This window comes from Periophthalmus magnuspinnatus, chromosome 17 (genome assembly GCF_009829125.3).
Source record: "Periophthalmus magnuspinnatus isolate fPerMag1 chromosome 17, fPerMag1.2.pri, whole genome shotgun sequence".
In the NCBI taxonomy this organism is placed as follows: Eukaryota; Metazoa; Chordata; class Actinopteri; order Gobiiformes; family Gobiidae; genus Periophthalmus; species Periophthalmus magnuspinnatus.
Window position 1 is genome coordinate 12,732,883 of NC_047142.1, and position 26,142 is coordinate 12,759,024.

The following is a 26,142-nucleotide window of genomic DNA, read 5'->3' on the forward strand; positions in this document are numbered from 1 at the left end:
TGTTTTGGTGAAGGTGGTGTTTGTGCACAGGTATCTGTGGAAATTTGATGAAGGAGTGACATAATTTTGCAGAAATTGAAGGTTAAAACACGTAGAATTTGAGCTGTTTGGGTTGGGGTGTTTTTGGTGACAGTTAGCAGATGTTACGGAGCTGAGGAACAGTAAGATGCAAATGTTTGGGACATGCAGGAAAGACCGTGCATAGACCTACATTCATCTCGCTGGTGCTCAAAAGTGGATGAGCGGACAGCTTTGCAATGTAAAAACCGCAGAACCAAAGCGCTAGGAGTTAAATATAGTCTAGTAGTCCCTCCTTTAGGTTCTTGTAGGTTTAGGTAGAAAGTAAATTGCAACTGACTAGTGCAAGTGATTTGCAGAGGTTAAATGACTGTAAATAGGTTTTACTCAGAGCACCATGGTTACATCGGGGTTACTTTTAAGTATCCAAGCACAATACAGTGAACATTTTAACCATATTTAACAATATATGTAAGTTATCTTAGCAGAAATTAGAAGTTGTAATCTAAGAGTTGTTTGCTGTTGCACGTTTAACATATTTAGCATACTATAAGTAAAAAGTATAACAATTTCTGGCCCAACTGTGGACATAGTAGTAGTAGTAGTAGTAGTAGTAGAAGCTTAGTCCTATCAGCCACAGGGAGGAGTAGCTCGCTGTCACGCACTGTCCTCTCTCCCTCATGTAAGCCCCAGAGAATGCTGCCTCTTTAGCTGGAGGACACTCAGACCAGGCCATGGAGCTGTCGGAGGTGCGTTGCTCAGGGGCCAGCGAGGAGCTCTACACCATTAACAAAACCCCCAGCTCCGGGCGGGCCAAGCGCCTCCTGTGGCAGAATGCGGTACGGCACATCACCGAGCAGCGCTTCATCCACGAGCACAGCAGCCGCGACGAAGAGGAGTACGGGCCGGAGGAGGGCCAGAGGAAGGAGTCTGGAGGTCGTGCTTCGCTCAGCCATAACAACGGAGGGACCAAGGTGAGAGGGGTGGAGTATTGTGATTGGTTGTATTAGATGTGGGGTTTATGTTCAAAGAGTTTGATTCTGTTCCAAGTGCATTTTGTAGACAACACCAGGAGTGTACACACTTGAGAGAGGACTGAAATTGTCCAGGCTGGGATTTTCTAAAATCAAATCAGAATTAGAAACTTGTTTGAACACTTACTAAGTGTTGATATTAGAATTGTAAAAAAATAAATTAAATAAAATAAAAGAAGAAGAAAAAGATGACTGGAGATTGGAATCAATACTAAAATAAAAAAATTTAAATATAAATTTATTAACATAATTTGTTAAATAAAAGGTTCTACGTTTTTTTCTTTTTTTGTTATTATTATTATTTTTTAAATCTATATCAGCACTAGTACAGAATCCTGATAGGTCCGATGTCTGCTATACATTTATGAAGCCCAATCACTTAACTCGAGTGTGCTCCTGTCTGAGCCCCAGAAACGTACGTCACAGCTGTAATGTAAAGTACTGGGTAGAAGCACTGGATTGGGCATCAAATTTTCTCAAAACTTCGGGCTGTCTAATAGAACTCCATTCAGTGCACACCATCCCAGCGCACTCAAAGAGCAAACAGGTGAATCAAATAAAATAATATGACCACATTTAACATTATAAATATATGTATATGAAGATACACGTTCAGTTTGAAACAAAATAACAAATGCATTTTTATCTAAGTTAGGTTTGGGAGTGTGGTGCACTTGCGCCTCCTATTGAACAGCTGCCACTCTGTAAAGTTATTTTGTTGTTTGTTTGTTAAGTTACCGTAGAAACATGTCAAGGTTATAAATAACGTCTTACCTTTATAGTCTTTATTCTCTATTCTGGATACCATAATAGCTCATCTCAAAGTGCTTTATTCATTCACTTCTACTCAGTAGTGGTAAGCTACTCTTGTAGCCACAGCCGCCCTGGAACAGAGTGACAGAGAGGCTGCCAAACTGCATCATCTGCCCTCACAACCACCACCAACACTCACACACACCACATTCATACTAGGCAATGTGGGTGAAGTGTCTTGCCTAAGAACATAACAATGGTTATTGCCCCTGGCATTCCTCTGTGGCACCTGATATTATCAGTGGTCTCCCATCCACATACTACCCAGACCCAACCCTGCTTAGCTTCTGAAATCTGACAAGATCAGGCATTCTATTGTGTAACAAATATATTTATTTTTTCTTGGTATTGACATGGGTGTGGAGCATCTGGAGCCTGCTTGTGTTTGCCTTGTGTGGGGGAGCATCATGTTGTGGGCTGTATCTGTCTCATGGATGAAGCTAAAGAGAATGTATGTCTGTGTGCGCCTGTCAGAATGTGTATCTGAGTGCACCTGTCAGTCCGATGGTGTCTTGTATCCAGCGGAGCACGGAGGGCATCCACTGAGCTGCCTCTACCACAGAGCAAAGACTTCATTGCCTGAGCAGCCAGTCCCTTCTACATCCTGTTCAGATCCAGAAAGGTCTGGAATCAAACCATTAAGCGTGACAAACCTCCGTCCCAACGTGGGACGTTCAAACCACTGCCATGCGCCTCTCCTCTCCAAGATTATCATATCATTCAGAGTAAGGTATCAATTCTTTTACTTGAGATAAATAAGAGTTTAGTGTTTCGTTCATTGATTCTGACAAAACCTTCTCTGTTTCTCAGTCCTCTGTGTTGTTTTGACCCCCCAGTATAAGCTGCCATGTTTGTTTTGACACAGTGGACCATGGGTTTCTCTGAATAGTTAATCCACCTGGAATTGGCGAGACAGGGTACGGCTCCAGACCCATTTGTCTTTCTAACATTTGTCAAAGTGTGTGGTTCTGGCTGGACAAGAGACCACCACAGAACAGAGGCAGAAAAAAAAGCATAGTGGACATAAAAAATGTGCTGCAGATTACACTCGTTAGGATTGTACTGTCTTTTAACACTGCAAATGGACATTGCATCAGACATTGCAACATTATAAATTGAACATAGTAAACTGAGACAGAGGGCAGTAGAAAGAACTCTGGGTGTATACAAACTCCTGGCTGTAATCAAGACAGTGTTGCGTGATGTCACATAGTACTTGAAATTGCAGTAGAGAGAATTTAGTAGCAAATAATGTGAAAGAAATTCGTGTTTAGTTCCACTTAAATTCAAATGTACTTTTTCACGCTTTGATCATTGATAGAAAATTTTGAAAAATGTGGCTGTAATTAGTTGTAGCCATAAATAAAACCAAAGTGAACCAAAGTAAAGGTTGTCTCTTTTAATGATTTGAACCGGAGGGACCTGATCAAACACAGACAGATGAGTGAGTACAGTGAAGAGATTATTAAATGGACAAACTTAGAGCCTGGAGCTACAGACTGCAGTGAAGAAAGGGAGACAAAGAGAGATGTCCCCTGGAGAGTGGACACTGGTGCATGGACTTTTATGACTCAGGGTTGATTTGATTTGGGTGTAGACAGGGCTTAATTTTAACCAGAACAGGATCTAGCAACGTTCCACCAACAGTTTTCTTTAATCCAGTAACTAGACTGGAGTTATACCTTCATATTTAAGTTCTTGAATAATATAAATGATGAATTGAGCCCACATTTTATTGAACCATTGGCTACATCTCATCCCCTCTGCTCCTCCACTTTCACACTCCACTCTCCCCCTTCTCTGAGGATAGTTGAGCCTGCTCCCAAGCCTCCCATGCAGAGCAGCAGTTCTGAATCTAAATTACAGGCAACTCACTTTTTTAATGAGCCAAAGTGGCACAATGGGATTAATTTGTTCACAATATTAAATGCACTTTGACGACAGAGAGGGCAGACGAGGATGTGAGGGAATCTGATATCGCAGCGTTAAGACTAAATACAGGTAAAGTCACATGCTTTAGGCTATGGTGTGAACAGACTCATGTGAACGTGCATCTTTTTTTAATTCCAAGGTGAGAACGAGGGGAAGAGTGTGATTCGATGTGAGGTTGGAGAGTGAGTGAATGGAAGGGCATCCATCAGACTGAGCGTTGTAGCATTGTAAAGAGCCTTGTGTGAATAAGCAGCTTTTGCATCAATCCAGATCTGTTTCGAGCACTTAATAAAAATAGTGAACATCCCGGTGTGACATATGTATATATAAAAACAAGCTCTGACTGGCCTTTATATGGTTTAGAATTGAGTAAGATGGTAAATTGCATTGTATTTTGACTTTTTGTGTTTATACTCACCTATGGGCACTGGTCCCAAAAGTCACTTTATATATATATATATATATATATATATATATATATATATATATATATATATATATATATATATATATATATATATATATATATATATATATATATATATATATATATATATATATATATATATATATATATAAAACAATCTTGAAAGTGCAAATTTTATTTGATTGTGATTCATTTTACAGCACATTTGACAAATATATTACCAGGCAAAAGACTGAACACACTTTTTTTTCTCATTTTTTGTTTCTTCTTTGTTTCCATGATTATTGACATTGTAGATTCTCACTGAAAGCATTTAAAGTATGAATGACACATGTGGGATGTAGCACGCAAAAAAATAAACTCAAAATAACTTCAGACTTGTTAGATTTTAATTTTGTAAAAAAGTGACCCTTTGCTTTGATCACTGGTTTGCACTTTTGGCATTTCTTGACCCTGATGTGGCGCAGCTGTGAAGTAAAAACCATTTCAGACAAACTTCTGAGTGGTTGTATACAAAGTGAACCTGATGTTACTTTGTTTGTTTGTAGGTGTTCCCGGAGCGCACGTCGGACTTGGGCTTCCTCCAGATCGACTGCGCTCCCACAAACTCGGACTTCTTCCTGAACTGGGGCTACTCGTATCGCGGTGTTATCTTCCCCACGCTGCGCAACGCCTTCAAGTCTCGTGACCTGGAGCGCCTCTACCAGCGCTACTTCCTGGGACAGCGGCGCAAATCCGTGGTGGTCATGAACCTTCTCGACGTGGTCACCAAGCTCACGCTCCTGGTGCTCCATCTGACCCTGGCCTCCACGCGCATGGACCCGGTCAAGGGGGCGCTGTTAGGCTTCTTCACGGGCATCGAGGTGGTGGTCTGTGCCTTGGTGGTAGTGCGGAAGGACGCGGCGTCGCACAGTTACCTGCAGTACAGCGGAGTGGTGACCTGGGTTGTCATGACGACGCAGATCCTATCAGCCGGGCTGGGGTACGGGTTGCTAGGCGATGGGGTTGGTTATGTGCTCTTCACCTTGTTCGCCACCTACAGCATGTTGCCCCTACCCCTCACCTGGGCCATCGCATCGGGGCTGCTCACCGCCACTCTGCACATCCTGGTCCAGATGTTTCTGTCCCGCACGGCAACGCTGTCCACCAATCAGGTAAGAGACGCTCACTCAGGGCTGTCACCATAACAGATTGTGAAGTGTAATATACTGTTGAAGTAAATATAGGAGATAAAAGATAATATTGAAACCAAACTATAAAGCAGAATTATCCCCCTAAAAGTATTCTAAATGTACAAAATTGTTAAAAACCATGAGCTGCAATAAATAAGTGACAGAATGCAGCACTTAAGTAGCGACTTTGTATCTATAATGCGTCATAGAAATTTCTGATTTGACCTTCTACAGATCAGATCTCTTTGTCTCAAAAATGTCCGACTAGTGCAAAGAAAAATTTCCTGCGATACATACTGACCCCCCCTAAAAGTGATCTTCCATTTTTACACCACCCATCAAAAATCTGGACACATTTTCTTATTATTTTCATGATTATTTACATTATAGATTCTCACTGAACGCATCAAAACTATGAATGGAAGTGGAACATAGTAAACAAAATATACAATAACTCAAAACTGCCTTGTACTTTTCCATTCCTTGACCCTGACAAGCTGCGAAGTGAAAACTGTTTAGGAGACTTCATCAAGAGAAGGCCAAGGGTTTGCAGTGCTGTCCACAAAGCAAAGTGTGCATACTTTGAGCATTTGAATATAACATATAAAAGATATTTCATTGCGTTATTTCAGTGTTTTCTCACTACATAATTCCATACATCGTGCTTCATATATTTGACGTCTTCCGTATGAATATAGGGTATAGAAAGTGTTATGTGGTTGTGGATTTCGGCGAAGGCGATGTGTTGGTTTGATACGGCCTGTGCTCTATCTGACTGAGGATCTGCTTGTCTGGAGATAGTTTTATGGCTCTCTGTTCACTGCAGCTCTCTTCTGAACCTCACATGTTTTACTGTCTTATTAGGTTCTCCATTTGCTGCCCATTTATTGGCTGCTAGTAATAATAATAATAACACACTTGTAATGCGCTTTACAGCCTCGTTGAGTCCTCTCTATGTGCTGCGTTGTTTATTTCATTCCATAGCAGCAGGCAGTAGTCACACAGACAGAGGCGAGGCTGCACCATCGACCCCTCACACCACCACCGACACTAACACCACTTTCATACGAGGCAAGGTGAGTCTAGTGTTTTGCTTAAGGACATGACAAAACTCTGACCTTAGGATTGGGGGACCACTGCTCTAATCACTGAGCCACTGTTGCCCCAGCTAGTCTTTTTAAGGTCCACTTTTCTCCACCTTTTCCTCGTATTGGTCAGTCTTTGTCATCCAGAGTGTGTTTTCAGAATCAGAATAAGTTGTATTGCCATTGTCAAAACTAGGAACTTGCTTATTTAGGGTCAGTGTTTCTTTGTTTTAAGTGTTGAAAATAAGAGATATATCCGTTGGCTAATATATTGGGCCGATATTTGCTCTTTTTAGCATATCAGCTATTGGCCTTAAATCTCCAGCACAGAACGATATTTTATTTTAGCCGTCTTCCTGCCTTAAGAATACGCAAAAAACTGTATTGAATGCGAAGAGGTCACTGCACAAAACATGACTAGACCTCCCTCATAAAGGTTTGTGATAAAAAGGGGCTGTGGGAGAGTTTTTAGTAAATTTAAAATGCATAATTTGGTGGAAATGATCAGAATCAGCCCTAGATATCGGCCTGAGAAGAATCGTTTTCTCTGGATTCTAAATAATCGGTGTCAGCCTGTCCCCGCAATGATTTATTATTATTATTATTATTATTATTATTATTATTATTATTATTATTATTATTATTATTATTATTATTATTATTATTATTATTATTATTAGTATTATTAGTATTATTATTATCATTATTATTATTATTATTATTATTATTATTATTAGTATTATTTCATTTACATTTTATAACAAGATGTATATAAGCTTGCCTTTTGTGTTCATAATATTTTACTTTACATTTGGAGCCATAGTGCATGTAAAGTTTCGGGATAACCTCCTGCTGTCCCGTTTCAGCACCAGGAGCTGTCCACCTCCCTCTCCCTCTCTCTCTCACATATGTCCCATTCACCCGGCTCCTCTCAGCCTCACTACCAACACTTTCAGCACTCATGTTTATTTGGACCATTCCTCAGCGAGAAATATGCAGCGTGAGAGGGAGCCTGTCACAATAACACTACTAACATGGGCCAATGCGCAGGATTTTTTCATGTATCCGAATAAAAAAAAAAATCCCAGAGTTTTAGGAGCAATAGGTTTTGGTTTTGTCCAGTCTGTGTCCATGTGTCATTCCCAGGTCGTCCTTATCTGTGGAGTTACTTTGGAAATAGAAAAAAATGTGAAGCTTAAGGTGAGGCTGTGTGTTCAGACATTAAATTTTATGTTTTGTTATCAAATGAGCACTGTGATGTAGGGTCTGGCACCTGCAAACAGTTACAGATCTGACATGTAACTTGACCTGGTGCCATGAGCTGTTTGTTTCCACGGAGATGGATAAGTGTTGTGCCATATTGTGGAACATACCGGGCAAAGTAATAGCAGAAGATGTCAGAATCTCAACAAGAAAAGTCCTTTAATTTTTTACTAGTGAATATTTGATGTGTGAATTTGACTAAACTTTGCTACAACCTGCCATAGCGTCTAAAATATTAACGGATCTGTATGTAGCCTGCACTCACAAAACTTAAGTTGTTAAGTTAAAAAAGTAGCTACGTTCACAAACCTGAACCTGTGTTGCCTAAACCTGCAAATATTGGTGATAACACTATTGTTGTCAAACGTTTAGATGCACAAACTAATATTAAAACTAGTATCAAATCTAGATATTCGCTGGAACAAGTGTGGCTAATTACTATAGCAACAGTCCCAATTTTTCACCATTTTGAAACCCATGGATCGTGTACAACAGTAAGACAAATACACTGATATCCAAATGACACCATCATGCATCACAGTGTGTAGCGCCCCCTGTTGGCTGTGCTGTTTGTGCGTAACAGTTTGTTCCAAGTCTAACTCCAGGACATGGTCTTTCGTAAGAATCCCTCCTCTGCCTTTGCTGCTGCGTCTCGGCTCAAATGAAAGCTTTTACAAAGAGTCGTGTCCATAGCAACAGTCGCCAGGACCAAAGGACGGCTTCAATGCTGCCCTCCACCAATCACACGCAGGCCTCCAAAACATGACTCAAATATGATCGGTTCTGTCTGCGGAGGTCATATTCTGTGTTATAATGAGAGTGGGGCGCAGTGCGGTGTGTGTGTGTGTGTGTGCGTTGCTAGGTTTGGCTAATTTTTAGAGGTTGATATTCAAGGAGATGTATTGTGCAAAATCAGGCTTTAGCCATAGTGCTGTTCTCCACCATTAGCTTGGTTGTGGTGGGTGAGTGTTCCTGTATTGTCCCACATGTAGAGGGATGTCAAGACCAAAGAGCTAATCGATATTTGTGTGGTATTAGAGAGAAGTTTTCAAATACATTCTTGAGAATTTTAGCGAAACTCGTTATATTAGTGTGCTCTACTCCAACAAAAGTGATGGCTGCAGGATTTGTTTTTTATTCAGAAGGTTTGAGGTTTATGCTGCAGATTAGATTAAAGGCGCTGTACCTGATTTTTACTGTCTTAAAATACCTTAAAAACAAAACAGAACTTCATTTTAAACGGTTTTCAGTGGTCCAGTCATTCCTCGCTTACCTTATGCGTTCTGAACAAATCCTAATTACTCACCACAATGAGTTTATAAGCACATTTCACAGTATGCTTATAATTCTAACAACAACTAGCATGCTAACCGTGCATTTCCTGTTTGATGTAACAGTAAAATGCTTTATAATTAGATGCAGACAGCAGACGTCGGCCCTATTTTCACCTTTTTTAGAATATATCTGTACTGGTCAGTTGCAAGAGATATGCAGTGTGAATGAAAGCAATGACGTTTCACATATAAACCTATGATGTAAGGAGTGAGGAGTGGTGTAGTGAGTCCAACTTCCACGTATGTACCAGAGGGTCACCAGTTCCAAAGTACAGTATGCTTTCATGTTAGATCAGGCTTACTGTACAACTTTTCTGATGGGAGATGGTGGATGTGAACAACAGCATTTATTTCATCACAGGTGGTATTATTAAACATACATTCTTGCTGTGAACAGTGCCATCTTGCCTCTCCACAGATCAGACCTGTAACTTGGCCTATAGTGGAGTTACCTGCTTCTGTTCATGGAGACAGATTAGTTTAATAATGCCTTACTGTGGAACATCTGAGGCAAAGCTATAACATCTAAAACAGGACAGTTATTCTTTCAAACAGAAAACACTCTGTGATGTCACGTGATACAGGAAGTGCTCCACTGTGTTTTTAAACTCCACACACCTTCACTAGAATCATTTGGATGATTTCAGCCCTGGAATTTCCAATCTCTGCTGAACTAAATATAAAATGTCGCTTGAAAACTACCACTTCATGACATCACAAGGTGGAGCAGAGCATTTGCGCTTTGCCGATGTAGACAGACTAATAAGGGTTCACTCAAACTTGTGCGAATTAAACAAAACACAACTCCAGGTGTGTTTTAAATGAGGTAACAATGTTCTAACATGACTTAAAGCTCACAAGAGTCAGTTGCGCAATATACGAATAAATCCATGGGGTAAGACGAAAGATCTTCACCTTAAGTTTTCTGCGTATTGTGAACTCTACGAACAAGCTTTCTGATAGGGATGCACCGATCTCGCTTTTTCAGTTCCGATACCGATTCCGATACTATAACTTCAAGTATCTGCCCCTCCCCGATATCAACCGATACCAGTGCAGAGACTGAAAACAGCATTTATTTCTTTACAACATAAGTAAAATAAGACAGAACTGATCCAAATATGTTATGTAGCTGTTGTTTATCGCTCAAGTAACTACAGAAAAACTTTGTTAAACATAATCTTAATACACAAATTTATATGTCCAACCAGAATATCGAAGCAATGGAAACCGAGATCCAATTTTTTCAACACTGGGACCGATATCTGATACCGGTATTGCGTCAGTACGTCTCTGCTTTTTGAAATCTTTGACAGAATTTTTAGCTTCCATCTCTTTTTATTGTATGTGTGTAGCAACTTTATAGCCCAGTTGAAAGGCCATAAAAGCCGGTGGAAATGGACGGGAGGCAGCGATGACAGACGTTTGCAAAGCCACAATGATAAGACCTGAGTGGTGATGTTTAGGGCTGCAGCCTGGAGCACTTAGCCCCTCACATGAGCTCACTGCTGGGCAACAACAAACCTCCGCCGCGCCCACATCCACGCTCAAACACACTGGCATCAACGCTAATATCAGGGTGCACACGGAGAGAAGGAGGAGGGGACGGGGAGAGCAGGAAGAGGAGGAAGAGCGGGGAGGAGCGGAGGGGAGAGAGGTGATTAAAAGACAGGGTAGCAGGGAGAAAGAGAGAGAAGGAGAGGTAGGAAGAGAAGGAAGAGCAGGGAGAGGAGAGAGATGATTGAGAGAAGGGAAGAGGGAGAGCAGGAGCGGAGGGGAAGAGAGAGAGGGAGGGAGGGAGGAGAGGCAGGGAGGAAGAGCAGGAAGGGAAGGCCCGGTGGATGAGAGAGGGGAGGGGAGAGAGATGATTAGAAGAGAGAGGAGTAGGGGAGGAGGAGAGAGAGAGAGAAAAGGAGAGGTAGGAAGAGGAGGAAGAGCAAGGAGGGGGGAGAGGCTGGTGGATGAGAGAGGGGAAGGAAGAGAGATGATTGAGAGAGGGGAAGAGGGAGAGCGAGGGACAGGCAGGGATGAAGAGCAGGAAGGGGGAAGGCTGGGTGGATGAGAGAGGGGAGGGGAGAAAGGTGATTGAGAGAGGGAAGGAGGGAAATCAGGAGCGGAGGGGGGAGAGGGAATGAGAGGTAGGAAGAGGAGGAAGAGCAGGCAGGGGAGGCAGGGTAGATGAGAGAAGGGAGGCAAGAGAGGTGATTGAGAGAGGGAAGGAGGGAGAGCAGGAGGGGAGGGGAGAGAGAGGGAGAGAGAGAAAGCAGGAGAAAGGAAGGTGTAGAGAGAGGGAAAGAGCGGGAGCTGTCTGGAAAAAAGAGAAGACAGAGAGAGAGAGGGAGTGAGGAAGAGAGGAGGAGGGGGAGATGGTGGAGAGAGAGACACTGAGGAAGGAGAGTAGACAGATAAGAGGTAAGAAGGGAGGGGTGATAGATGGGATAGATGACTGGAGAGAGAGGAGGGAAAGAAGAAGAAGGGAATGGAGGTGTGAAGAGAGAGGAGGTAGAGAGAGAGTGGGAGGAAGAGGAGGGAGAAGGGCAGGGTGGGGGTGGGGGATGCTAAGAGCTCCAGAAGCCTGTGAAAAGAGCAGCCTTCATTAAATATTGAGAGAGAGAGAGAGAGACAGAGAGACAGAGAGACAGAGAGACAGAGAGGGAGTGTGGTGACCGGGCGCAGGTCAGACATAGACACTCACAGGGCAAAGATACCCAAATCTGATATAGACTGGGTTTAGTTCTGCTTTAATCCTGGTTTAGTCCTGGTTGAACCTTGGAGTCAGACCTGGTTTAGACCTATTTTGATTCTGGTTTCATGCCGAGTCCATCTTCGTTTGGTTCAGTGGTTTGGTTGGTTTAGTGTTGGTTTAGTCTTGGTTTAGTCCTGGTTTAGTCCTGGTTTAGTCCTAGTTTAGTCCTGGTTTAGTCCTAGTTTAGTCCTGGTTTAGTGCTGATATAGTCCTGGTTTAGTCTTGATATAGTCTTGGTTTAGTCCTGGTTTATTCCTGGTATAGTCCTGGTTTAGTTCTGGAGTAGTCCTGGTCTAGTCTTGGTTTAGTCTTGGAACCCTTCTGTGATCCAAGCCCGTGGGACAACAGATGGAAATTAGCCTTTGGCTGTAATCCGGTGTGTTTATGTTAATGTTGAATCATGTCTGTTTATTAACGTGCATTGTCCCAACCAAATAAAGAAATAAATTAAATTAGTCCTGGTTTAGTCCTGATTTAGTCTTGGTCTAGTCCTGGTTTAGGCTAAGTCTAGTCCTGGTTTAGTCCTGATTTAGCCCTGATTTAGTCCTGGTTTGGTCTTGGTCTAGTCCTGGTTTAGTCCTGGTCTAGTCTTGGTCTAGTCCTGGTTTGGTGGACCTCGTGCCAGTCCCCTCACAGTTTTCAGCAGAGGGCGCATGAACTCTTCAAGCTGTTTTCTATGCTTTTTCACGTACTAAATCATTTAAATAAATGCAGAGGAGCAGACCTGGGTCAGATGGAGTTTGGGTTTATATTGTGCAGAGAAAGATGCCCAGGCTAGACTTAGATCGGGTGTATATTGACAGAGAGGTGGCGATAGTTGTGGTGTTATTGACGTTTGGATGAGGTTTCTTGTAAACACCACAGATCACATGACTCTGTATTACACACAGAGGACAGCTGCAGGCTCAGATCTCACACTTGTACAAGAGATACTTCTACTACGAGAGATCAGCCATGTATTTATCTGTTACTCCAAGTCTGTTGTAAAAGCAGCCATTTGTGAAGGGACAGAAGAGATGACAGTTGTGTCTGTGTCATGGATCATTATCACTGTGAGAGAAGACACTCAGTGGGCGGGGCCAACAGTTCATTCTGAAACATGTTCTTCACACATGGAAAAACTGTTTGTGCCAGTATTTCCTCACTTATCTTATGCATTCTGAGGCCTGTCACCATGAATGTTAAATTGACAGAAGAATCATTTTTTGGGGTCAGTATTTATTGTGGGTACTGTTTCTTAATATTAGTGGGGAACTTTTGTTATTTTGCTGTACTATGATGAGATTTAGATTTAGATTAAATGGTTGAATAACTTAGATTTAGATTAGATGGTTGAATAACTAACTTCTGTGAGTTATTTGTGGGTTTCAAGCATAGACTCGGTAAATGAAGCTCATTGGGGCTAGCAGTTGGAACTGGAATTCTTATTTGGAAAGCGGAGGCTAGCACGTTAGTTATGTTATCTGTAGCAATCTATCTTTTTTGTGGTCATTTCTTGAGATGAGTTTATAAGCATGTTTCATAACTTTCAGAGACGAGAGCAGAGCTTACTGCGATGGTCAGCAACAATTAGCATGCTAATGCTCACTTTCTGATTCTCGGACAATACAGATCTTTATAATTGTGGACTCTTCTTCGTGAGTTCCCTGTTCAAAATACAGAAAAAATTCAAAAAAATAAAAAACCCAAACAAAACAAATAAGTATAAAACTCCACTGAAAAGCAAGGCAAGTTTATTTGTATAACAAAATTTGTACACAAGGTAATTCAAAGTACTTTACAGAATAAGAAAGTGTCATGATCCGCACCGTCTGTTCCACGTTTTACCCCCTGTCCTGCTCCTTCCCTCCCTCACCTGGGCTGGGCTGAGCTCCTGGCTCCTCCTGCGTGCACCTGCAGCTCATCAGCGCAATTACCTCCACCTGCTGCGGAGCATAAGAGGAGCTGGGACCAGACACACGCGAGATCGTCGTCGTTCCTTCACCCTGTTCTGTGCCGTCGTTCCTTCGTTCCTGCATTCCTACATTGCTTCATCCTGGTTGTGGCCAGAGGGTCCGCATGTCTACGTCCCTGCTCCCTCGCTCGTCCCAGCTCCTGGCTTCTGGCTCAGCTCCTGACCTCCTGCTCCGGCTCTGGTACAGATTACTCCTTGTCTTCACCTCCTTGTCTCGTCCTGGACTCCAGCTTGCTCCACGTCTCCCGCTCCGGCCCCGGTACTGTTCAACTCCTGGTCTTCACCCTCTTGTCTCGTCCCGGACTCTGGCTCACACCCTGCTCCCAGTTCCTTGCTGGGTTAATGAACTCTTGTTAATTATTTCACAATCTGTAAAATAAACACTGTAAGTCTGCCCCGAGTCTGCACTCTTTGGTCCGCTACACCCACCGTTATGACAGAAAGACATTAAAATCACAATACAACAAATCAAAACATAATCATCATAAGATTAACATTAAAGGAGAAAAGTGCAGATTAAAAACCTTTCAGTCGTATGCACAGATAAACAGAATTGTTCTGAGCCTGGATTTAAATATTGTCAAAGTAGAGGCCTGTCTCACATCTTCAGGAAGACTGTTCCAGGTTTGACTGGAGGAGGCCTTTCCCTGAAGTCCTCAGAGTGTGAGATGATTCATGTGGTGCTGATCCATGGAGAGACTTATACACAAGCAGAGCTGCTTTAAAGTCTATTGTCTGAGCCACAGGAGACAGTGCAGAGACCTGAGCACAGGACGCATGTGTGAAGTACTGGTTCTAGTCAGGACCTGAGCAGCAGTGTTCTGGATGTACTGCAGCTGTGTTAAGGCTCGTTTGGAGAGGCCAGTGAGCAGGACGTTACAGTAGTCTAACCTACTGGAGACAAATGCATGGATAACTCTCCAAGTCCAAGCAGGTGCAGGTGTGAGTATAAAAGTTTCTTTCCAGATTATCAAATTGCGTTTGTGGCACCAAAGTATCAAGTTTTGCTTGTCCTTGAAATATATTCCATGTTTGTGAAGCAAAACAGCTAAAAGCCCTCTTTCCCGTCTCCTTAACCTTATACAGTCATGTGATGTGGTATTAAATGTTCCCGTATCACTTACCCGTGCCCCCATACACGCTCACTGCACTGTACTTTGTTCTTTCATTTGTTTTTTTCTTAAATATTCTGCAGTGTTGCGCAGCCATTTTAGCTCTGCTCTTTAAAGTGACCTATACGAACAACCTGGTCCAGCAGAGGGGCCGTTTGTGGATGACAGACTTTTGCGACGCTCTTAAAGGTGACACACTGTACATGTGCAGGTAGAATCAGCTCAAGAGTGTTCACCCGGATGTCAGTGGCCTCTTTTATTTTATGAAGTCATTTTACATTACCATATTGCAATGTCACATGTCTATAATTCAAAGTAATGGTCCATGGGAGTCATACATTATAACTATATAACAGACACAATCATCTTATTTAAAGAGGAGGTATTATGCAAAATCAACCTTTTGGGGTTTATAATATTGTTCCCTCATTAAAAACATCCCTGAAAAAGGTTTATATGTCAACCATGCATGTTTGAGCATGAGCGGGTTAATAGTACAAGCCCACACCTCTTGTCCAATGCTCCGCCCATAAGCCTACGTCACCCCTGCTCCCACACAATAGTTCTCCAAACATATACAAAAGTGTGATACAAAACTGTACACAGTAACTTGAGAAACCTGATGCGATGTGCAGTAGTTTCATTAGTGAGATGCACTCTGATTGTGTTGTGAGAGTGCTCTGAAGGGGGAGTGACTTAGTGCAGAGAGCAAAGGGAGGGGGACTCAGCATCAAAAACGAAAGTAAAACTTATAAAACATTAATATGTTGGCGAATATAGCATTTTCAAAGCAATAATAAATAAGTTTTCATTTCTGTTGTCTCCTGCTGCACATGCGCCCTCTCTAGAAATCTCCTCAGTTGTCAGATTCCTCCGTGGATTTTTCATGGGGTTTATTCAGAGCGGCTGTGTGTCTCAAATGCACAAGCCTCTAAAACAACGTGCTGGCCTCTGTGGTTTTAAAAGCACATGTATAGAGTGTGGCGTGGTAGAACCTCCGTAGCACAGAACAACACAAGTTAATAAGATGTTCGGTACCGTAGTTGCTGCAGTCTGCTCAGTGACCAGTAGGGTGTACTATAGGACACCGTGACTACAACCACGCTTCAAACAGGCAGAAGTGAAGGGAAAACGGGATTATTTGGATATATTTGGAAGCTATTTAATTATACTTTTGACGCGCCATGATTTTAGGTTTTATTGGACGAGCACAGCTTGCCTTGATTGCCCTGACAGCACGCCGTTGCTTTGAAGGAACCTTTAACCGTTCCTCGCAGTATTTAAGAGCCTGACGCAGACTTTGATATCCTCTCGCTTCATTGGCTGCGCTGTCTACAAAGATTCTCTGAAGCTCTCTTTTATTGTCTGTGCGGGGCTCTTTGATTGGGGCCCCTGAAAGAGGAAACACAGGGGCCCTTTGAGCTGAGCGGAGTATGGTCCTATCTCGCCTCCACAGCTGTGCTCCAGGTATAAGCTCCGTTTGACCTTGAAACGGGAAGCTAGCGACGGCTAATCGGCCCTCCTCGTGGCCCCTCCCCTCCTTGTGTGTGTGTGTGTGTGTGTGCGTGGAGGGGGGAGGGGGGTGAAGACACAGCTCTACTGTGTGGGGGATAATGCTCTGAGCACAGGAATAATGCAGTCAGCCTCCTCAAAGTGGGATATGAGCCCTGATAGTGTGGGCACAGGCCCTCTCTCTTCATCTATTTCTCTTTTTCTCTTTATCTATTCCCCCTCTCTTTCTCTCTATCTATTCCCCCTCTCTTTTTCCCTCTCTATCTATTTTTCTGTCTCTCTTTATCTCTTCCCCTTCTCTTTCTCTCTCTCTTTATCTATTTGTCTGTCTCTCTTTATCTATTCCCTCTCTTTCTCTCTCTCTCTTTATTTGTCTCTCTCTTTCTCTTTATCTACTCCTTCTCTCTTTCTCTCTTTATCTATTCCTCCTCTCTTTCTGTCTCTCTTTATCTATTCCTCCTCTCTTTGTCTGCCTCTCTTTATCTATTCCTCCTCTCTTTCTCTGTCTCTTTTTATCTATTCCTCCTCTCTTTCTCTGTCTCTTTATCTATTCCTCCTCTTTCTCTGTCTCTTTTTATTTATTCCTCCTCTCTTTCTCTGTCTCTCTTTATCTATTCCTCCTTTCTTACTTTCTCTCTTTTTTCCTCCTCCTCTCCCTTTCTCCTTCACTTTCTCTGTTGTCTTTCTCTCCCTTCTCTTTTTCTCTCTCTCTTTATCTATTCCTCCTCTCTGTCTGTTACTCCTTCTCTTTCTCCATCATCTCACTCTCACTCCCTCTCTCTTTCACTCCTCACTCTCTCATTCCCTTTCACTTGACTTCACTTTCCCCAGTCTTCCTCCTCTCTCTAAGTTCCTCTCTTTCTCTCACTCCTCTTCTTTCTCATTCTGTCTCTCCATTTCTCTTCCTTTCCTTTCCCTGTCTCTTTCCTTTGCTTGTTCTCTATCACTTCACTATCACTCTATCACTCACCTCTGTTTTGCTCCTCTCTTCTTTTGCTCCTCTCTTCTTTTGCTCCTCTCTTCTTTTGCTCCTCTGTTTCTCTGTCTTTCCCACACTCCTCTCACTTTTTCATTTGATCTTTCTCTCCCTCTTTCCCTTAAAATCACTCCTCTCTGTCTCCCTCTCTCTGTGTCTTTATATCCCTCTTCCTCTCACCCCTCTCCTTCTCTCTCTTGCCCCTCTTTTCCTGTTTTTTGCTTTGTCTCACTCCTCTACTTCTCTTACTCCTCTCGCTTTCTCTTTCCATATATCCTCTCTTTCTTTTCTCTCTTGCAGCTCTCGTTCTCTTTCTGTATTTTCCTTTCTTTTTCTGTTTTTCTTCATTCCCTCCCTCTCTCTCCCTCCCTCGCTCCCTCCCTGTCCCTCACCCTCATCCATCCTTTTCTCTCTCTTACTCCCCTCCCCTCTCTTCTTCTGTTTTTCTCTCCCTCTCTCCCCCTCTCTGTCCTTCTCCATCTCTCTTTCTCTCCCCCTCCCTCCCTCTCTCTCCCTCCCTCTCCGTCTCTCTTTCTCTCCCCTTCTCCCTCTCTCTCATCCCGCTCTCTCCCTCTCGCCATCCCGCTCTCTCCCTGCCTCTCATTCTCCCTCCCTCTCCCTCCCTCTCTTTCCATCTCTCTCTTTCTCTCCCCCTCTCCCTCTCTCCCTCCTTCTCCCTCTCTCCTCCCTCTATCCCCCCTCTCTCCCTCCCTCTCCGTCCCTCTCTTCCTCCCTCCCTCTCCGTCTCTCTCTTCATCCCTCTCTCTCCCTCCTTTTCTCTTCCTCTCTCCCTCTCTCTTCCACTTCGCCTCCCCCTCCCTCCCCCTCTCCCTCCCTCCCTCCCTCCCTCCTTCCCTCTCCGTCTCCCTCCCCCTCTCCCTCCCTCTCCGTCTCTCTCTCTTTTCTCCTCTCTCTGATCACATGTTTGCTTAGACCAGAGCGTTTTTTGCACATATGTTGAAGCAGATCATCTGGAGCACGACCTCGCCGTATGAACCGTGTGTCAACACAGTTCACTCTGAGAAAGAATGGGTAGAGCTTGTGAAAAAGGAGAGGGGGGAGGGAAAGAGAGAAATCGAGAGAGATAGGGAGTGAGGCATGGACGGAAAGACAAATAGAGAGATAAAAGAGAGAGAGAGAGAGACAATAAGCTTTACACAAAAACTAAAAATGCCACAAACTTCAAATTTTAGACAAAGTTGAAGGTTCCTAGGACACGTGTAAAATGTTCCTCATTATAACCTCGCTTCTGTTTTCTGGAAGATATCTCAGTTTTAGAGTTCCTTTTTTCACTACACATGAACTTCAGGCTTTCAAATTGGCATTTACTCGAGGCCTGGGAGCTTGAGGGTTCTGCGCAGTATCTTTGCTCTTCCTGGTACTGCACTTTTCTGGACTGAGATGTCTGTTTTTCCTGGGATCTGCTGTAAACACTCCTCCAGTTTGGGAGTTAACCATCCGTCCATCTACCTATTGATCCATCTGCAGCTCAGTGAGTGAATTCTGGAGGTTCTTCCACATGAGGCTTGTCCATAAACTGAGAATGAGAAAACCTTGTGCAGTATGTGTCCTCTACGGCAAGTACTGGAAGGATATGATGGTAATGTCAAATACTTTTTGCATGGGTAATTCCACAGTATTGCACATAACATAGTTCCAGTTCTTCTATACTCTCTGGGTGGTTCCACATCATACTCTTCATCACCTTCAGCTTAAGCCGCCTCAGTGCTGAGTGTGCTGGCCTCGTCTTGGCCTCGTCTTGGCCTCGTCTTGGCCTCGTCTTGGCCTCGTCTTGGCCTCGTCTTGGCCTCGTCCTGGCCTCGTCCTGTCCTCGTCCTTGTACTATGGTCTCCTATATAATGCTCCCTTAATACCTATAGTGTCACTTGATACTTTAGAGTCTTTAATCCTGCGGGCCCTGAGAGGACAGAGAGGGCCCCCTGGAGGCCACATGAGAGAAGGGCCCCGCTCAGCACTACACTGAAGCATATGTCTGCGTTTGGTTTTTATAAAGGGATTATGGATTAATTTATGGGATTATAATTTGAGAAGTGATGATGGTGCATGTGACTTTATGGGAAAAATGGGGTTGGGCCAAAACACTCGACACATTTGTTTGAATTATTTACAATGTTATTGATTTAAGTTTGGTCAAAGCAGCGGCCGAGTTTGTAAGTTTCTTGTGCAGCAAAGGAAAGAAAACCTGCACTGGATGAAGAATATGTACAAAGACCAAAAGAGAGGAAGAGAGGGGGATAGAGAGACAGAGTGAGAGAGAGAGAATGGAAACGAGAGAAGGAGAGAGGAAGAGAGGGGGATAGAGAGACAGAGTGAGAGAGAGAGAATGGAAAAGAGAGAAGGAGAGAGGAAGAGAGGGGGATAGAGAGACAGAGTGAGAGAGAAGGAGAGAGAAAGGATAGAGAGACAGCAAAAGAGAATGGGACAGAGAGAAGGAGAGAGAGAAAGAGAGTGGGATGGAGAGACAGAGCAAGAGAGAGAGAACGGGAGAGAGAGAAGGAGAGAGAGAAGGAGAGAGAGAAAGAGAGGGGAATAGAGAGACAGAGCGAGAGAGAGAGAGAACGGGTGAAAGAGAAGGAAAGAGAGAGGGATAGAGAGACAGAGCAAGAGAGAGAGAATTGGAGAGAGCGAAGGAGAGAGAAAGAGAGGGGGATAGAGAGACAGAGCAAGAGAGAGAGAACGGGAGAGAGAGAGAGAAAGAGGGGGATAGAGAGACAGAGCAAGAGAGAGAGAACAGGAGAGAGAGAAGGAGAGAGAGAAAGAGATTAGGATAGAGTGACAGAGTGAGAGAGAGAATGGGAGAGAGAGAAGGAGAGAGAAAGAGTGGGATAGATAGACATAGTGAGAGAGAGAATGGGAGAGAGAGAAGGAGAGAGAGAAAGAGAGGGGCATAAAGAGACAGAGCAAGAGAGAGAACGGGAGAGAGAGAGAAAGACAGGGGGATAGAGAGACAGAGCGAGAGAGAGAGAACAGGAGAGAGGGCAGGAGAGAGAGAAAGGGGATAAAACTGCATTGGTTGGAGAATATTTAGAGAGAGGAGAGGATAGAGAGAGGGGGATAGAGAGAGTAGAGAGCGGAGTGGATAGAAAGAGAAGGGAATAGAGAGAGAGAGAGAGAGAGAGAGAGCGAAAGAGAATGTTGGTGGGGTAAAACTATATCGGTTGAAGAATATTTTTGTGAAGCTATAAAAAGAGAGTGTGAGAAAAGGGGATAGGGACAGGGAGAGAGAAAAAGCGAGACACTGATAAAGAAAAATCGATAGAGAAAGAGAGGGAGCGATGGAAAAAACTGCACTGGTTGAAGGACATGTTGAGAGAGAAAGAGAGGGGGAAGGAGAGACAGCGAGGGAGAGAGTGAAGGGGGTAGTGAGAGAGAGCTGGGGATGAACTGCATTGGCTGAAAAATATGTAGAGAAAGAGAAAAAAAGGGATAGAGGGAAAGTTTGCGAAACTATGGAAGGGAGAGAGAGAAGTATGGACAGAGAGTGTGAGAAGGGGGGGGGGAAAGAGACAAACAGGAGATCGAAAGGCAGAGAGACAAGAGAGAGACGCAGGGAGTTTAAGAGTCTTTGTGGAGTTATTGATAAATGAAACTTGAAATGGTTCACAGTCACGTTTTTATGTCGCACTTTTGCACCGTCAAACACTCAAAGCTCTTTACATCAAACCACTCACACACTCACACACTCATACACCAGTGTACGCAGACACTGGGGGCCGGGGCGGGTTAAGTGTCATGCCCGAGGACACAACGACAAGTATTTTGCACCAACTGAGCTACTTTCGCCCGTTTAAAGCTTCCTCTCAGTGAGTTCTTTTGTATTAATAGATACGTTACAGACCCATCCTCCTGCAACTCCTGTGTTATAAGGAAACTAAACTTGGATATTATGAAATGTCATTAGTATAGAAGCGTCCAAGTGTCTAGTTTTGGACATTTCTAGGAAGCCCTGGCACCCATTTAGTTTGGGGAGTCACCAGTCTAAAGTTCAGAACACATCGCGCAGTTACAATTCTCCCTGTTAGTGATGCTTAAACAAACGCTGTGTGTTTTTCTTGCGTATCTGTGAAATTTGAGTAGTAGAGTAGAGTTTTTGTTTTTGCCTTAACCAGAAAATCCCGAACAAATTCATGATTCATTCGTTATTAGGCCTGCACAAAAATTATATCAAAATATATTTCTAGATAGATGTAGATATTCTGAATTTTTATAGAAAAATCTTGTTGCACCTGTAATTTTGAACATGTTCTGAAATGTCCCTGTGTGTCTGATGCCCTCTCCGTGTCTCCATGGGGTCTTTTTCTGTGTAAAAAACTGCAATTAGATTTTTTTTTTTTGACAATATCGTGCAGGTCTAGTCTTTATCAAAAGTGCTGCGCCCACAAATGAAGGGCGGCCGGGAGGTCTTAGTGTTTGGCTATGGTTTTGTTTTAGCTTTGATTGACTTTGGTTGCTACATTGGCGTTTCTTAGACTGACTATTGACTCTAAATGCTACTAAATGTACGTTCTTTGTGGTGGCACTTCCAGTTTTTGCAGGAAATTGAGAAAACTGATGTAAAGTATTGTGATGGAAATGTATCTGCACTCATGTTGTGAAGAAAATAGTCTTATCGTAGGTTTTTGTGTAAATGAATTTGATCTGCTTCAGTCTATCAGACCCAGAGCAGACAGCACGTGTGAAGGCTCCGTCCCACAGGAAACTCTATGTTGTTCTACCTGCCGAACTGTCCACAAAGAATAAATCTTTTTGTATTTCATAACTCACCAGGCTTTGCAAATGGATTATTATTCATCAAGATCAGGAAAAATATAGTCATTTGTCCACAACAGTAGGTTTATTCGTCTAAAAAGTCATATGTTCTTGTGACCCAACGAGTCAACACTGCTCCGATTCTCTGGGAGGCTTGTAAACAGCTTTGTACTCCATATGGAACTTATTTGCTGTTAAAAATCATCCGGATCTGGATAGTCAGAGTTGGTTATAAACAACATTAGAGCTGAAAGGATCAACACAAACTGGTGAAATCTGGAGCAAAGAGAAAGAGGGGAGATGGTTTCCAGGTCTCAAGAAGTACGATTATTCAAACATTTGTGACGGGACTGAACGGTGAAGAGGGATCACATGACAGCCCCTCCCTCACAGAAAAGCCTCTCAGTCACTGCTCACTTTAAAGAGCGTGACCTCTGACCCCTGCTGCAATACACACAGCTGACCTGCACTGAGGCATGATGGGAAACACCCGTCCACACACACACACACGACCCGCCACCCCGAGCATAGTCTAATTTTCGCCCCCATAGTCTAAAATCAAATTAAACAGAAAATTATACTACAAGCTTTACTTTATGCCGTTTTTATGAAGTAACTATAGTGTGTGTATAGTGTTTTTCATCAGCAGAGGCAATAAGTGACATCTATTATCTATAAATTGTAATAAATAAGTAATAATATGCATAGAATCATATGTAGTTCATCTATATAATGCAATGTGTTCAGATATAAAGAACCCATCAACTCATTTAAGCTTTCTGATTGGCTGTGAAGTGCGTCGTAGAGTTTTCTGGCTGTCAGGTGCGTCACGGAGCTTTCTGGTTGACTGCCAGATGGTGACGCGTGGAAAATCAACTTTTATGAGCGTTTAGAGGTTAAAATATTTCCCCCTCATCACTGGCTGACTCAGAGGTGTATTTTAAGCTCACTTTGCAGTTTTTTTGTTTTGTTTTTCCCGACCATGTGCTCGTACAGTGAAATGATACTATGAAAACCTGGGGCTAATAGCATGCTCCTGCGGTGATGACGCTTTTGTTATTGTAAACCATGGGAACAGTGATTATTATTTTATTATTTATGTACAGTATGTAATATCCATTTGCTGTTGTATACATAAAAAACAAGTTCTCAAACACCATTCACTACGTTTACATGTACAGAGAACTCAAGAGTGCGCAAAAACAACCTAATTCAAATCATCTTTACCTCCAAAATCTACTGCAGATCAAAGAACCCAATAGGTCTGATTGGGGGGCTCTGAGGCGCTCCGGTGTGTCTAGTAATTTAGCATTTACACTAAAACTCTGCAGTTGTAATAGCTAAAAACGGCTATCATACATACAACCACACTTTTGGCAGAAACAGATAAGCGACATCTGATTTAAGTTGAGCATTTGAGTCTCTAGGTGTGTTATTGGGATCTTTGAAATTTGATTCATGCCACCTCAATCGTAGTTCCCAGTTTTGCATGTGTTTTGATCATAGACTGTATAAAGAAGTGGACTAAGGGAGTCTGATGTCACCCATAATGTTTGACTCCATTCAATTGAAGCTCATCGAAACTAGAATTTATAGAGGACAATTTGGTACTGAATTCCATATTTCTTATTCTGACCACGAGTATCATAGCAGCCAAAGAGCCAATCTGGAGAAAGGCTGTTGAAAGTAATACCCCTTCCCACATCGCATCGCTGGTTTTGAGGGGAGCGGGCACTTAGCAACGCTGTCAGTCAAACCTGTTGCTAACACTAAAGGGAGAGGCATCAGGGAAAGAAGGTGCCTAATTTGTGTCTTATTAATGTTCATGTCTTGAGTTACAGACAGAATAGCAAAATGCTAGGATCATGTTGAGCGGGTTAATACAAACATTTTAAGACCAAAACGATGAGCCTAACAGCAGCAGTTACAGAGAGAGGGGACACAGTTTTTCAATAGAAAAGAGTCAATGGAGCTGGACGCACACCCATTCTCACATCCTATTTGGAACATGGCGGCTAGCAGCTACCTCCATATATATATACAGGCTATCACCATAACCAGCCAAGCCGTCCTCAGGTGACTAACTACTGATCAGGATGGCGATGGATCTGTAGTGATCCCCTGGCCCCTGCCCTTTGACCTCTGACCTCAGCAGCACACTATAACTGCAGTTACACATCTGCAATAGGGACATCACTGTATCAAAATTTTGTGTTTTGATTGTTGCGAGGAGAAACATAATGATTTAATGATCATCACGATTATAACACCATGAGCAAACTAGGCCTGTCACAATAACACAAAAAACACAAACTGACAGATAAATAAATAGCAGAATGCAACACTTTAGTAGTATCCTTTGTCAGCAGCTTCTGGTTCAAACCAGGTCAAAGCATGTCCCAAGCTTGAACAATTTGAATTCAGAATCATACTGTAAGAAAACATAAAAATGCAATTTAATTTATTCATGAAATAAATGAAATTACACCCTATAACCACCACCAGAAAATGTATGCAGTGCACCTTTAATGTGATTTTATATTTTATTTTTTCAGTGACAGTAATATGCAGTATAGTATAGCTTTATAGGAACATTTTGCAAGTAATAAAAAAATCTTGTCCTGTATCTGTGGTCCCACAGATGTTGACTCTGGTCCTAACCTGAGTAGTTACAAACAGCATGTGTGTTAAGTATAGCAGCTGACCGGGCCGTTTGCCCGTCAGCAGCAGCTCTGACACAGAGCTAAAGAGAATTATGACGTGTTGTAGTTGGATTCTCACTGTCGTTGTTGAAGGGAGCTTACGTGTGCTGTACTGTTCTAGACCAGTTTGTACTGAAGCACTACAGACCGGGTCATCAATCAATCAAAGTCATTTTATCTAACCCCGAAGGGCAATTTAAGCACACTGAGCAGTAAAGTACAATAATAATAGAAAAGTGCAGGTCAACAGGTATGGTCAGCAGATCTTGTGTCAGGGCAATTTGTGTTAGTAACAGCCCCCAGGACAAAAGTGTCCCTCCTCTGTGTCCTGCAGTATCACAGCAGTGTCCGGGGAGCACCAGCTGAACTCTGGAGACAGAGGAAAACCTCTTCTATGCCTCGCTCTCACTCGGTTCTGTTGTTTCGATCGGTGATGAAACAGATGAGTCCCTCCGTGTATTTCCTCTGGAACATCTTCTGCCATATTTGGTGTAGGAAGTCTGTTGTATTGTTGTTAAAAGTCTCTAGCATTTCAGAGCTAGCTGGCTAGAACAGCTATGTCCAATCAGGGTTGCCATGGATACAGGAAAAACAAACTGCTCAAATCACACAATACAATCGTCCTTCACTTATTAGTTGGTCAAAACCCAGAAACACCAAGTCAAAAATGTAACATAAAAATTAAAAAAAGTTTAGTAGCTGCTCAGTGTGCCAGCCTATCAGCGACACAGAGCATCCAATCGTGACCATGGCAACAAAAGAATTTATGTGGGCATATTGAAGTGGTGATTACAGACCTGACTTCCAGCTGGTCTGATCCCAGTCCTGATCCCAGACCTGCTCCCAGACCTGATCTCACTCCGCACTCGGCTCCTCTTTGGGTCAGTGTTTAACAGGATCAGCGGCAGATTAAAAGCAGATTAAAAGCAGACTAAAGCCGGATTATGGAGATCCTTCAAATATGGAGAGGGCTGACCACAAGACGCAGGCACAGGTTTAGTCCTGTCGCCAACGTAAACACACGACACAAGTGCACCACAGGTCTTTAATACAGACTGCAAACAGAAAAAAATACATTCATTTGGCACAAAGGAGTCGTAGCTGCTCTTGTCGTGTTTGTGTAACTTTCACATGAGTCAAGATGTATAAATGGGCACTGTATCGACAAAGTTGCATTGGCTGATACATGGATTTTTTTTAAAGGTCCTATGTTATGCAAAAAAGTACACTAGTGAGCTTTTAGTCATGTTAGAATGTTTTACCTCCTGTTTTGTTTCATTCACACATGTTTG

General features: G+C 42.9%; 1 protein-coding gene across 1 annotated transcript in view; it reads left to right on the top strand.

Moving 5' to 3' along the window:
* The first annotated feature begins 752 nt into the window (after window positions 1-752).
* adcy8 (adenylate cyclase 8 (brain)) overlaps window positions 753-26,142 on the top strand; it is an 84,302-nt gene continuing 58,912 nt past the window's right edge. The window contains exons 1-2 of the mRNA XM_055228236.1: window positions 753-992; window positions 4,773-5,378. Coding sequence (XP_055084211.1) covers window positions 753-992; window positions 4,773-5,378 — 846 coding nt within the window. The remainder of the gene's footprint in view (window positions 993-4,772; window positions 5,379-26,142) is intronic.